The sequence below is a fragment of the Pelodiscus sinensis genome, chromosome 14, assembly GCF_052426305.1.
Source record: "Pelodiscus sinensis isolate ZL-2025 chromosome 14, ASM5242630v1, whole genome shotgun sequence".
In the NCBI taxonomy this organism is placed as follows: Eukaryota; Metazoa; Chordata; order Testudines; family Trionychidae; genus Pelodiscus; species Pelodiscus sinensis.
Genome location: NC_143065.1, coordinates 17,323,583 through 17,338,503, shown reverse-complemented (window position 1 = coordinate 17,338,503; position 14,921 = coordinate 17,323,583). Strand labels below are relative to the sequence as shown.

Below are 14,921 nucleotides of genomic sequence, written 5' to 3'. Positions count from 1 at the left end.
GAGGGGAGGGGAATGAAACTCTGGTGAGACTGGGGAAGGGAGGAGGGAGAGGGGAGAAGGGAGGGTGGGAGAGGGGAGGAGAAAACCTGGGAGGAGGGAGTTAGAAGGGGGAAGCAAGGGGAAGAAGGGGAAGGGGAAGCTCAGGGTTGGGGGTCTCGCCGGATCAACTTGATTGTCATGCAGACCTGCTTCTGGGTTCACATGTGGCCTTTGGTGGCCAGGCTGGAAGCTATCCTGCCAAAGATGGCCGCGTTTTCCATCTAGTGAGGACACACTGTGTGTCTTAAATTGAGGCATGTACATACATACTTTTTTTTTTTAAAGTTTAATTTCCTCTCTACTTTTACCTACCAGAACATGTTCAAAGTTCTTACAAGAGTTGGTATCATTCCTAACACACACATGCAGTGCAAATTCTGTGCAGTTCATTGCCCTACTTCACGTCTTCGAGTACTGATGTTACTAAATCCTACAGAAGAAATAGAACCTGAAGTAAAGTATTGGGATACTATAGGATTATGCTAAAAATGGCTTTCAATGTGAACTGAACTGCTTAACATGTAAACAAAATATAGTACAAATCCTAATTTTTTTTTTTGAATTCTAAATATCAAACCACTGGAGTACTGCCAACATAAGGGCTGGGCCCCTGGGCAAATTGCTATGGGTCCCCAGAAGGGGCAAGGCCTCTAGCTGTCATAATAGCGGTGGCCAGGAGCCCCAGGCCCTTTTCAAATCCTGAGCCACAGGGCAGCTGCTTCCTCTCTTTTGCTCCCTCCTGTCGGTGTCCAAATGCAGTTTCTAGAATTCTTTTTTCATTGAAAGTTCCAATTTCAGATGTTTCCTTAGAATTATATTAAATCAGAGTTCATATGAATAGATTTATTCATAAGTTTAATAATTATAGTGCAAAATATTGAGACTTGCACTGACAACCTAAGAGAGTTGTAAAAACTGCACCTCTTGTGTACAGTATATCTTCATTAAAACAATTTAAAATGAACAACAAAACATCTTACATATTGAGTCTCCTAGATTTCCTCCAGGATATTTTTATTTTAAAAGGTGCAAAAAGAAACATTTTGACTGAAAGTAAATTATAAACAAAAGATGACAGTAACTCAAGACTTAGGAAAACAGCTGTTATGGGCTATGTTTGCACATCTATTTACTTCTAGCTGCCAAACTTAACCATACATATAAACAAGTGTATAAGAGCAAGCCCAATGATGAACTTGAGTAAGTCATTGTCTTGAATAATTCATTCTTTTTTAATAGCCCCTTACTCCCTTTCACACAGAAATCCAGTGTGTTGTCTCCTAGTTGTCCATACACTTATTACTGTTAAGACCAGTGAAACGTATATACTTGTATAATAAAGGAATAATAAAAGACCTAAGGAATTTCTGTATCTTTCTGTGCAGGTCTGTAGCATGCTCCCTTTTGCTATTTTGAATTTCTTGTTTTTGTATTTAGTAGTATTCAGGGTAAAAGGCAGGGGTGTTTTTGTTTGTTTGTTTTTAAATAGCAACTCCACCACGTACCGAATGGAATGTCTACAGGAAAGTTCTCTGATGGCATGGTGTATGGTGTGGTGCACAGGACTGACAATAACCATAAGAAAGAAATGGTGGTTTATGGGTGGTCAGCTAACCAGGTGAAAGAAGAGATGAATTACATTAAAGAGGTGAGTCATATTTTTTTTTAAAGGATGTTCTCAAATATCCTTTTTCTAATGTTCTTATTTATGTAAAGCTGAATGTGTCCATGGATGGTTGCCATGTGGGATGACTCTGGGGCTTGAGCTGGATAACCTGGAGTTAAGTTTCAGTTTCTACAACTTGAGCTGTGCACATTCCAATGAGGGCATGACATGGTTTGGGGCCTGTTCCTAGTGCAGCCCTTTAGCAATCACCCCTTTCTGAGAGTGCATCCCTTAAAGTCCCCTGAAGCAGTATTAGATACATATATATGAATGCAGGTGCCTCTTGACTCCAGCTGTGTATAGGTCTAACTATGGTCACAATAGTATTGTACCTAATCAGTCTGCTAGGTAATCATATGACTCAATGATATGGATGACCTCTAACTATGTGTCTGAAAAGTAGCATGCAAACAAACATTTATATATTTAGATGTGTTCTTTGTAAACATTAGTTAATCTTGAGCTAGGAAGTAGAATCTGTTCATGTTTGGTTAATGTAACTAACTCAATTTTGTTTCTAGTGTGAAAAAATATGTAGGAAATAACAATTTGGAGGATAGGGTCATAATTGAAAATGATCTGGACAAAAACTGGCAAAATGGTCTGAGGTAAATAGGATGAAATTTAATAAGGACAAATGCAAAATACTCCACTTAGGAAGGAACAATAAATTTCACACATACGGAATGGGAAGTGATTATCTAGAAAGGGATCTAAGGGTCATAGTGGATCAGAAGCTAAATGAGAGTCAATAGTGTGACACTGTTGCAAAAAAAACCCCAAAATACAACTACAACAACCCAAACCATGATTCTGGGATGCATTAACAGGAATGTTGTGAGAAAACCATGAGAAGTAATTCTTCCTATCTACTCTGCGCTGATTAGGCCTCAATTGGAGTATTATGTCCAGTTCTGAGCACCACATTTCAAGAGAGAGATGGAGAAATTGGAGAGGGTCCAGAAAAGAGAAGCAAAAATGATTGAAAATCCAGAATATGTGACCTATTAGGCAAGGCTGAAAGAAATGGGTTTGTTTAGTTTGGAAAAGAAGACTGAGAGGGGACATGATAGCAATTTTCAGGTAAATAAAATGGTGGTACAAGGAGGAGGGAGGAAAATTGTTCTCCTTGACCTCTGGTGATAGACAAGAAGCAATGGGCTTAAGTTGCTGCAAGTGAGGTTTAGGTTGGATAGTAGAAAAAACTTCCTAACTGTCAGGGTGATTAAACATTGGAATAAATTACCTAGGGAGGTTGTGGAATCTCCGTCACTGGAGATATTTAAGAGTAGGTTATATAGACCATGAAGGCAGGGGACTGGACTTGATGATCTCTCAAGGTCCCTTCCACTTCCACTATTGGATGGTTCTAATTTATATCTGAGGTTATTTTTAATTACATTTATTTTTAATATTAAAATCAAATTGGTGAATAGTCTATGTTTCGGAATCTAGTGATGGAATTATGTTTATAAATTCATGCTTTAAAAAGTCTTGGCTACTACAGTTGAATAAGATACTTAAACCCGGGAAATACTTAAGTATCACAGAGGTCACAGTGGACAAATGTTGGCTTAGCAAAAGATGATCACAGCTTGGTCTTTGGAGCACATTGTTGTCTGGTTTCTAATCTAAATTATATTTGTAATAAAAGCTGAATAACAAAGAATTTGTCTGGTTACAGGTGAGAGCAACTTTGGAAAAAGTAAGAGAGAAAATGTATGGCGAGTATGGTGAAATGAAACGAAAAATACAGCAACTTACAAGTGAATTGACAGTAAGTTCACATTTATTTGTAATGATGCTATAAGAGGTGAACTAAAAAAGGTTATAAATATTTTTTTATGAAAGACAGCATGTGGCAGGAAACAAATAATGATTTAGTGCCATATAAGTTCCTTATTTTTCATGTTGTCAGTACTTTGTATTTTTCAAGCAAAATTAAAACCAGGCAGAGGCTTTCTCTCTCTGTAAAGGAGTATTAGAGAGTCAAGATGAGTGAGGTAATATTGGACCAATTTCTGTTGGTGAGAGAGAGAGAGAAGCTTTTCAGCTTATGCTGAGTGTTTTTTCAGGTCTGGTCATATAAAAGGAACAGGAAAGAACCATCCTGTTCCCTCTTTTTGTAAATAGATACTACTGTTGATTGTATTGCCTGTGTGATTATGTATGATAAATATTTGAATACTGACTGGAGGATAAGGTTTATCATGGAAAGCTACTGTCCTGGGGCTGAAAAATAAACTGTGTTAAACAAGAATCTGTTGTCTGGTGCTTTATAGGAGGTAACTCTTAAAATTCAATTTGTTCTTACCTGAATCCATACAAACAGAATTGTTTAGTTCAGAAAACTGGTTGGCTAAAAAATTAAGATATAGATGCCAATTGCAACATTATTTTCTATGGCCCTGATTCAAAAAAGCCTTGTTAATAAGAATAACATGTAAGCATATGTTTAATATTAAGTTAATGGGACTTAAATATGTGTTTTGATGCTATCCTCATGGAGCCTTTAGCTTCTGAGTGTCATTATCCTAGAGTGTGCCTAATCTCTATAGCAGGGGTTGGCAACCTATGGTACACGCATGCCATAAGTGGCAGACAAGCTAATTGGTGGTGGGAGCTCAGTCCCGCCCCTTCTCCCCAGCGCAACCGCTGGAGCCCTTCCTTATCCCCAGCAGCAGGTTAGGCTGTGGTGGGAGGAAGCAGCGCTAAGGCTTGTTTTAATATATTTTCTTCCACACCTATTAAAATATATATTTATATCTACGGTTTTTGTTTGTACTGGTTGGTGCACATCCACACAACACCTGAATATTGGTGTTGCACATAAGAAATTTCAGCTCACCCAAAAGAAAATTCAACCTGCCCAAGGATGAAAAATCTTAGAGAGAATACTGCCCCAGACTGAGCTTCTTATCCCTAAGTCTCCTTTTCTCCCTATATTATGTGTCACTTTTGACATCTTTACCTTCTTCGTAGGCACCCAGGCTGCCACACTTGACAACATTTTAGAATCCTTTTATTTCTTCTCCCATCACCCCTTGGCCCTTAGTATAAATATTCTCTCTCTGTAGCATCTTCAAAAGCTGTCTCTTATTCTTATCCCAGGGTATGTCTACACTACCACCCTAGTTCAAACTAGGGTAGTTAATGTAGTCATTCAAAGTTGCAAATGAAGCCCGGGATTTAAATATCCCAGGCTTCATTTGCATCTTGCCGGGCGCTGCCATTTTTAAATCCCCATTAGTGCGGACTCCGTGTCCGAGGTGTACCAGTAGTTCGAATTAGAAAGCCTAATTCGAACTACCTACTCTGTGTCGCGTGTAGCTGCGGGCACGGAGTCCGCACTAATGGGGATTTAAAAATGGCGGTGCCCGGCAAGATGCAAATGAAGCCTGGGATATTTAAATCCCGGGCTTCTTTTGCAACTTCGAATGACTACATTAACCACCCTAGTTCGAACTAGGGCGGTAGTGTAGACATACCCCCTGTTACTAAAACTCTTGCATGTGCACACGTGAAATCCTGACCTTGGTCATTGAACCTTTCTTCTAGGTCCTTCCTGTCTCACATCTCTTCTGCAATCTGTCCAGAACGGTCTTTCTCTGGCTGCTTTTTATCTGTGAGCCTTGAGCACTGGCTTCCACTGTGCGCTCTGGCTCAGCTGGCGTGTAGCTTGGCTAGTAAATGCAAATTGTTAAATACTTATGAAGATTGGTGTACAGTGCTTGTGTATTTTATACATTGACCTTGTTTGATTGTGTTAATTATAAGATTAGACCTTGATTAATCATCATTGATACTGTTTGGTCTGCTGTATCTTCCTTTGTGTTCTTACACACCTTATGGTTGGTTGATTTATCATTTCTTCTGTATGTCATTTGAAAAATTCAAACACAGTAAATATTTATGTTGGGCTCCTCCCCCACTGCTCACGCTAACATTTAAGCTCATGCTTCTTATCTTCAAAGCTTTCTGCTTCTCTGTGTTCCTGATCTCATTTTCTCCTACACTATGCCTTGCTCCCTGCATTCCACCCAAGCCTCTCTCTAAGCTGCTCCATTTCTTTTTTACCTCTCCTAACTAGTGATGTAAGCGAGTAGTAAACTTACTCACTTCCCCATCCCCCCTTGCTGCCTCTGCATGAGGCAGCGAGCGGGACAGGAGCAGGAGCTGATGCTGGGGATGAGCTGGCTTGACAGCTGGTTTCTCCCAGCACCATATCCACAATGCCGCCTCTACCTATTTCGAAAACTTCCTGTGTGTCCTCTTGCTCTTCACCTCTCATGCCTCAAGCAGTTTTTCCAGTATACTGCTTCCAAGCGTCCTCCCACTCCTGCCTGTCCAATTGTGCACTGAAGACCACACATAACTAAAAAACAGCTGACCTGTGCCTGTTTATGTGTATGTTTGGTTTCTGTTTGTGGCAGAAGCTTTGTCAGTTTTGGGGTCTGCATACTCTAAAGCACCGTTTCTTAGAGGCAGTTGGAAGTGTGTCGCGAGAAAACACAATTCAAAATGGCCTCCCTTTTTTGTGTGTGTGGTGTTTTTTGTTGTTGTTGTTGTTTGGTTTTTTTTTGGGGGGTCAACAAAAAAATTCTTGGTGTTCCCCATAAAAAATTGTTTCTTGTTTCTTGGTCTTAAAAAATTTAAGAAACACTGCTCTAAAGTATTGTGAAAATTTACTATGCTATTTAAATAACAATAAATGAGTGCTAGTGTTGTTTCACCTGCTGGAATGCTCTTATATACATTTGCATTTCTCATCTTTCATGTAGAACCTGGGTGGGGAACCTCATGCTTGGGATGTGGTTCCCAACTTGCCTAGATCTGGCCCCCAAAAACTGGGGAGCCCGCACTGGCATTCAGCCCACTGCTGCCCGACCACTGGGCTGGAGCACACAAAATCTATTAGGCTGGGCTCCCCCTAGGCTCTGGTGTGCAAGGGGAGTGTCTTTCTCCTCAGTTGGGAGCCATGTCAGTGAGGGTTGGGTGGGATTTTTTTATTGTTGTTTTGTTTTTTAATTTGTTTTGTTTCTCACTTGTGTGAGGACCCTTGCTGATTTTTCAGTGGTCCCCAACCCGTAAAAGGTTCCCCACCCCTGAGGCAGAACCTCAAAGCAGTTTCTAGAGACACACAATGTTTTATATAAACCAAAATCTTTTCTTTTTGAAACTTAACAAAATGTAAAAGTATGCAAAGTATATCTTCAAGGTAAAGACAAATTCTGCAGGAGGTCTTTCTGGGTAACACTTGGTCCTGTGCCCAGGGTCAGTACAAGGCCTTTGTGCTGTCTGAGTCCCAGTTAAATATCGAAAGGGGTGAATTCCCTCTTCACAGGGATGAATTTATTTCTACCGAGTTTAGCTAGATGGAAGTTCTTTTTTCATGACCACAAGAGTTAGAGCCTGAGTTCTTGCTGTAGTTAATATGCATGATGGCACACACTGTGAGAAGACACTAAAAAAACTGCTTCTATATTTTACCATAGCTTGCTTCTGAGGCCAACATTAAAGCTTTTAAAATGAACTTTTGGTTAAAACAGGTTTTTCAATAGAGAAAACTTTACTCTTAAGATTCAAACTCCTCTAAATCCTATTGGTTTTAACGTGTTCTCTCTTCGGTGTTAAGATGGTGACAGCTATCATCCTTTTGAGAGCATTTTAAAATTTGAGAATTTTTTTATATCTTTTTGTAATCTGTTCAGATAGCAAATGCTGAAAAGGATTCCTTAGAGAGCCACATGGAAGTGCAGGCGGCAGCCTTGAATAGCTTCAATGAAATGAACACCTCATTGACAACAGCATCAATTGAGTTACAGGTATGCTGTAAATAGCTCAGTCACAGATGACGGCCTGATCCAACAGCCACCTAGATTCCTTTTAGTACTTTCAATTTAACAGTATACATGAGGGGCTGATGATGGTTAGATATACGTTTGGATGTTAACCATCAAATGTCATTAAGAACATTTAAAACAGATAAATTATGAACTTAAAAATGATTCAGGAGTTCTGCTAGCTAAAAGGCTATATTATAATATATAGTAAAGTCATTTCACTCCACTGTAGCTGGTGAAATTCCTTGGCCTTTGTCTAATGGAAAATTAAATATGAAATGGAGATTTTTTTCCCCCCATATTTTACAAACCAATAACACATCATATGATTTTGTCCCACTGTTTTCTTTTGCTGGAAATTTCAATTTTTTTAAAATTTTACAGATATTTAGTAGCCACGCCTATAAACAAAGGAAGGTCATTATTCTTGTTTAAAAAATATTTTCAGCTTGGCATCCAATCCAGCTAGCCTCCATGATTCTCCTTTCTTCCTACGTCCCAGGTGTGGATTTTTTTTCCCCCCAAACATCAGTGTTTTCTGGTATATTAGCTTAAAATTTAACATTTGGAAAGGAGAAGAATGTAGGAAAAAGTAAATTTCATTTGAGTTGTGTTACTATGCAAAATGGAAGTGGTGTTTGCACTGTAAGGCATGTATATCTTTCTCTTGGTCACAGAAATCTGGGATTGCATTTTAATGGACATTCTCCTATGAAGAGACTTTTTTTGTTAAAGCAAATAATTGGAAGCCATAACTTTGAAGGGCCAAAGCTATTAACTATGTTAACACTGTCAGCAAAACACTAAACTCTAAAATATTCTAAATGTTGTGGAAATCCTATTATGATAGGTTGGTCAAAACACAATGTTTTTATTTTTATTACTTCAAATTGTGTGTTTCATTGTGTGTATTTTAGAAAACTTTAGTGGATGTTAGTTTGGAGAACACAGATATAAGAGATCAAATAAGAAATTTAAAATGCACACATGAACTGTCCATGGAAAAACTGAAAGAAAAGCAGAAACAGCTAGAAACAGCTCAAGTTGAAAATCAGCTTCTGAAACTAAAGGTACAGTATATCATCTCCCCTTATTCACGTTGTAAAATAAGGGCATTGCTGAGACAATGAGATTAATGGCTTGGAAAAAAAAGATTTTGCCATATTTGTGTAGAGTTCTTCACCAGTCCATCCATGGAATGTTATTGACAGCCAGTACGGTATCTTTCACAATTTTTCATCAGAAATCTGTTTTGTTTTGTGCACATGTACAGTATTGATTGGGCAACAGAGGTTCACCCTAACAGCAAATTACCTTTGAAAAGAGAAGTTAGTTGCGGGATAGGTTTTCAGGTAAACACAAGAGACTGAAACACCAGCTGGATCTTTTAATGAAACTAACTGTCTTAATTTGGAAGTTTCCATTAAATAATTTCAGAGCAGTTAACAGCATTTCAAGTAACTTGAAACAGTTGTGCCGCATCAGAAATATTTTTAAAAATACATTATGCCCCTTCCATGGAATTAGGTCACCACTGACTTACCGACATTTTAAATGTCAAAAACAGATTATTTTCTTGGGTACTCCTGTATCTTGCATTGGTGCATCGTGATAGCTGGCCGAAATCCATCAAACCAAGGAGGAAGGGTGCCAGCTTACTAATGTATTTTTATGTTCTAATTTCCTTTCAACAATATTATTACAAGGTTTGTGATCATTATCAGTGTTGCTTGGATCTGCTATGGTCTGTAGAGAATAAAAAGAAGGAAAGAATATCCGAAGGAAGAGAGTAGAGGAAAAGAAATCAGGATTTCAAAATAAACTTGTAGTTTATCCTAATTTTGAGGACACGTCCTTTCCAAGAATGAAGTGAGTTTGAGGGCAGAATTCAGCCTGTAGTCCCCAATTCAGTGATGCACTTACGCATGTGCTTAATCAAGCACATTGACATCAATAGAATGTCAGTATGTATTAAAAGTTTAAGCACATGCTGGCATAGAGGAAGTTGCTTGTTAAGTCACATGCAGAAACATCCACAGAATCTGATTTTTAATTTGAAGGGGGGCGGTGTAAAAAGAGGATATGGTATTGTGGTGGTTGGCTGTGAAAAGGCAAAAATTGCCAACTACCATTGTTACTGACAGTTAGGTTTGTTCCTCTCTGTTTACTAGAATTATTTCTTTTATATTCTAACTTGAGAAAGTTGTTAGCTATTGCAGTGGCCACCCAAATTGTAGACAAAGGAATATGGGAGAGGTGGTACAGGGATTATATTCCACTTTAACACTTTTTAGGGAGGGTAGGAGGCAAACTGTTTTCTAGCTAGTTGTTTATAGCCACATTATTGTTACTGTGGGCATTCATGTATACTTGAATGAAAATTAATTTAATTTCACTTCCTTTTGATTGCATTGACAGTAACTTGCTCTTTTTTCCTAATGTAAATATCTGTCTGGGTGAGATGCCACAGAAGGCATCTATGGTGCAAATGGAATCTTTCAGAGAGCTCTATTCCTTTTTAGAAGACAAAATATCTTTTTATTTGTATACAGAGTAATAACATTTGAACAGTTTATTCCTACTGAGTTTTGATAAATCTTGGAGTCCTTGAAACAAGATAACCAGGTGCTCAAAACAGAACTCTTTTATAATCATGACCACTAAGAGTTCCAGCATTAAACACTAGGTGCCTGCTTCTTCTTTTATTACCCTGATTTATACCTATATTAACACTAAGTTAATAGTTTTGTATGCCTAGATTTTCCTCTGACTTAGATCAGCATAACTCACATGACTTTAAAGGTGTAACTCTAGATTTGTAGCAGAGCGAGTAAAGAGAATCCTGTCCTAACAAAACTGTTCCGTTTAGTTTTATTTCAGTACACACCACAGATGTACTCAAACTTTAAATATTGGGTTTGGATTTTGATCATTGCAAAGTTCATAGGCATTTGGATATGGGTTTTGGTTCAGGCTCATTTCTCAGCTAAACTCATGTAAAATTAGAGAATTTTAAATTGTTCTTCATAATGTGACAGTGTTATCAGAGAGCTTAATAAAAGGTCAATCCTGATTCTCAGTTACACTAATGGCACTTTAACTCTGGCATTGTGAAGGGGCTCTAAAGTTGGTACAAATGTAACTTATGTCCACTTAAAGGCCCCTCTATGCTGTAATATGCACTTGGGGTAAACGACTTCAGGTCTAGTAGTAGAGTTCAGGCAGTCCCCGGGTTATGTACAAGATAGGGACTGTAGGTTTGTTCTTAAGTTGAATTTGTGTGTTATCAGAGAGCTTAATAAAAGGTCAATCCTGATTCTCAGTTACACTAATGGCACTTTAACTCTGGCATTGTGAAGGGGCTCTAAAGTTGGTACAAATGTAACTTATGTCCACTTAAAGGCCCCTCTATGCTGTAATATGCACTTGGGGTAAACGACTTCAGGTCTAGTAGTAGAGTTCAGGCAGTCCCCGGGTTATGTACAAGATAGGGACTGTAGGTTTGTTCTTAAGTTGAATTTGTATGTAAGTCGGAACTGGTACATATTGTAGGGGAAACTCTAGCCAAACATTTCTCCAGAACTCAGTTTTATTCTCCCACACCTCAGTCCTTTATTCTCAAGCTGAGGTGTCTGCTGAGAAAAGCTGCTCCACGTCTCCCTGGTCTGCTGGGGGGAAGCAGCTAGTGCTGGGTTGCCTCACCCCGTTTGTAAGTAGGGATCCGATGTAAGTCGGATCCATGTAACCCAGGGACTGCCTGTATATTTTATAACAATATTAGTGAAGGGCTCTAACTATCAACATCTATTATTTTTTTTACCTTTCAGTTTGTTTGAACTTTAGTTTTTCTTGTCTCTGGTAATGTCTTACCTGGAGATGTTTCAGCTTTAAAAATTTTATTTTGTTCACTGCTATAGGTGGAATGCTCTCAGGAAGCCAATGCTGATGTAATGAGAGAGATGACGAGAAGACTGTACAGTCAGTATGAAGAAAAACTACAAGAAGAAGAACAGAAGCATATAGCTGAGAGAGAAACTCTCATAGTATGTACAGCTAGCCTAAGAGTGTTCTTCCATTCAGTGCATTTAGTGTTTGAAGTACAGTCCTTAAATTATATTGACAAATGTAACACCAGAATTGAAGTCTTACATTTATTTGCACCCCAGTTTCTTTTCCTTTCATGCCTTGTCACAACCGCTTTTTAATTTTCATAGTCACTAGAGCTTTATAGCTGAAGAAAGAACGTGTCTAAATATAGTGGACAGTAAAACTAATTTAAATTTCAAAATGAAAATGAAAATAAAGTAGTTTTTCTATTGCTGGTCTAAGAAAATGCAAATCATAAATTAATTATTTTTTCTCTTGAGATTTTAATAGGTAAAGAAATCTTGTGAGAACTTCTTTTTTTTTCTCACAAAAGCTCACTCTGGTCATGTTGTTTTGTACATTCTGGTCAATAACAAGAAGTCACTGCAACTGAAGTCAGTCTCTCAAGCCTTAATGTGACATAGCTGTAAATGCAGTTAAAAGTGACCGGCTTTGGTAACTAAACATACTGTTGTTGGGAGTAGCACATTTTTCTTCTCTCTATACTGAGTGTGTTTATATCCACCCAGGGGAGAACACATATTCATGGAATGTGCAAAATATTTTTTTTGTTTTTGAAGCTGATAGCTGAGAAGTCTTATAGCCCTAAATTAAAAGTAACTCGTCAATTTTGAGAACCCAAATTTTGTGTGCCACAAAACACACATTTGGAGCTATGGCTAGATGCTTATTTGGTTTACAAATGCAGTCTTTATTTTTGGGCGCATAGATGTATTGGCTTTATGAAGTCTACTTTTAAAAAAAAGCCAACACCATTGTAAAGCACAGAAATGAGCTTCTCATTCATCAATCTTATTGGTTGTTTGTGGATATGAACGTAATCCTGTTTGTTCAAAGGCAGAAACAAATCGACTTCTGAAGGCCATTGAGGAGGCAAATAAGAAGATGCAAATTACAGAGACAAGTATACAAGAAAAAGACCAGAGGATTGGAGAGCTGGATCGGCTCATTCAGCGCATGGAAGAGGTAACTTTTTCTGCTCACAGAATGCTAATGTATGGATGCAAATATCTACACTCTTTATTGCATCCATCCATGCTCTTAGTGCTTGGACTGGTGAGAGCACACCATGGCAAATTGGTACCTTTTGCCTACTCTACTGTTTGTGGGAGCTGATACTTGCCAAAACTTTCAGGGCTGCTTCAGAGCTCAGAGACATATGGGAGCAATCTTTATTTTGAAAGGACAGTTTTAAAAAAAAACCCACTCTTTATCTCCCAATGTCCTATAATGTACAAATTTACCTGACTAATGAGTGTGTGTATAAAACATGTTCACCTAAATGCATCAGAGAGAAAACCTGTTACACTATTTAGTTTTTAATGGATTTGGACCTTGACATTCCTGCACATCAGAATGAGACTCTTAAGACTTCAGACTAAAATTCTTTTGAAATTCTGATTTCAAACTTTCTGTGCATGTAACAATCATCTATGTTTCTAGGCACATAACTTATTTTTAGATTATTTTTCAAAGTACTCTGACAGTGATCCCTGATTTTTAGTTTTTAGATCTACTTCTCATCTATAAAATCTTTTCTGCATTCAATATTGTCTCAAGTTTCTCTCCTTAGCTCAGATATTGTCTATTTTAGTGCAGCCTTGAGCATATTTTTACAATTGATTTGTAACTCTCTGAAAGCAGAAATACTGCCAGACACTTATCTCTTGTGACGTTAGCGGCACTGCTGTAGAACAAGTTGTAGCAGTTTTTCTGTCATTTCTTTATCTCTCCTGCCCTGCCTTCTATTTTGTGGACTTTGTTCCAGGGCAAAACTCATACAGGTTTGAGAGAATTGTTATAATGGAAGTCTAGTAGTCATGGTGCAGTATCTCTACTCAAACAGTTACAGGTTGGGCCTCCGCGGTCCGGCACCGTCAGGACCTAATGGATCCCGGATGAGGGATTTTGTCAGACCAGAGAAGGTCATTTCTGCCCCTCTTTTTAGTCCCCCAGCCATGGCCTCATTGCCAACCCTCCGCCCCCTGTTGCCAGCCCCTTAGCACAGCCCTGCTGTTGGGTTCCTGGCCCCACAAGGCAGCCCCCCTGCTGGGGTCCAGTTTTGCTGCTAGGCAGCAGCCCCGCTTGCATTTCAACCTCACTGGGCAGCCCTGCTACCTCGCATCCTCTCTGAGTAGGTCTACCAAGTAGCAGTGGGGCTGATGGACTCCTTGCTGCGCCACTCAATTGCCCCCCTCCCTGCCACCAGGCAGCCCCACAGTCGGGCTCCCAGCCCAGCAGGGCAGCCCTGCTGTCTCCTACTCCCAGCACGCTGCTGCCCCACTGCCTGGCAGTGGGGGCTGCCAGGCTCCTGGTTGTGGTGCCAGATGTCCCTGCTGCCAGATTTCTGGCCCCACAACCAGGCAATCGCCTGCCTCCAGGTCCTGTCAAGCTGTTTTACTGCAGGGCGACAGCCCCTCTGCTAGGCTCCAGCCCTGCCAGGCAACCTCACTGCCTCCTGGCCTCCACCCCGTGTCACCACCAGGCGGCAGCCCTGCTGCTGGGCTTCCAGTTTCGCTGTCACAGGGCAGACCCGCTACTGGGTTCCAGCCCCATTCCATTGGATTCTCCTCCACCGGCCCTCCATTGGACTCTCTTGTCTTGGAACATCCATCGTACTTCTGGACCAGGGATGTTGCCAGACCAGATTGTCCTGGTTAAGAGAGGTTCAACCTGTATTATCTGACCCTGTCTGATGGAAGCTCTGTGATGTCTGAAACAGGTTTATTCCCCGCTGTCAACTAAGGGAATTTCATTGTAATTATTGATCTGACATTATCAATGATTCCGTTATATTCCGTACGGGAATCTGTAGTTTTATTTGTTAGTGCCTTCAGCATGTTTGGCATTGTTCAATATATGAAAGTGAATACAATCCCTGCAAAGAACTTACTGTCTAAAAGACATAATGCAGCAGTAAGGACTTGCTGGCAGTCCTGAGTGGTGACAAAAATTTAGGATGTTGGTTATTTTAATCCTAAAATATAATAAAACTCAGTTCTTTCAAGCTATGTTCTTGTGCTTTCACTTCAGCTTTCATTTAAATCTAGCATCACTAATTATTTGCTAATACACTGAAATAGCCATCACTGGCCAAACTTGCTGGCTAGATGGGATTACTAACCCTGGTTTCATTTATGTGTAGTATGTTAATGTACTCTTTGCCCAGCTAACAGAAGTGGATTGCATTGTAAGTATTTAGGTAGACTCTTCTCAGTTTTTAAGATCTAGCTGAGACATGGCTTCATTTATTTTATCAGTTAGCA

At 39.4% G+C, this 14,921-nt stretch overlaps 1 protein-coding gene across 4 annotated transcripts in view; it reads left to right on the top strand.

Moving 5' to 3' along the window:
* The window catches only part of MYZAP (myocardial zonula adherens protein), a 71,208-nt gene that overhangs the window by 33,656 nt on the left and 22,631 nt on the right, over positions 1-14,921 (top strand). For all 4 annotated transcript variants that reach the window (XM_089781999.1, XM_089781998.1, XM_089782000.1 and 1 more), the window contains 6 exons: positions 1,529-1,687; positions 3,390-3,482; positions 7,417-7,530; positions 8,466-8,618; positions 11,466-11,591; positions 12,493-12,621. In XM_089781999.1, the coding sequence (XP_089638125.1) occupies positions 1,529-1,687; positions 3,390-3,482; positions 7,417-7,530; positions 8,466-8,618; positions 11,466-11,591; positions 12,493-12,621 (774 nt within the window). The remainder of the gene's footprint in view (positions 1-1,528; positions 1,688-3,389; positions 3,483-7,416; positions 7,531-8,465; positions 8,619-11,465; positions 11,592-12,492; positions 12,622-14,921) is intronic.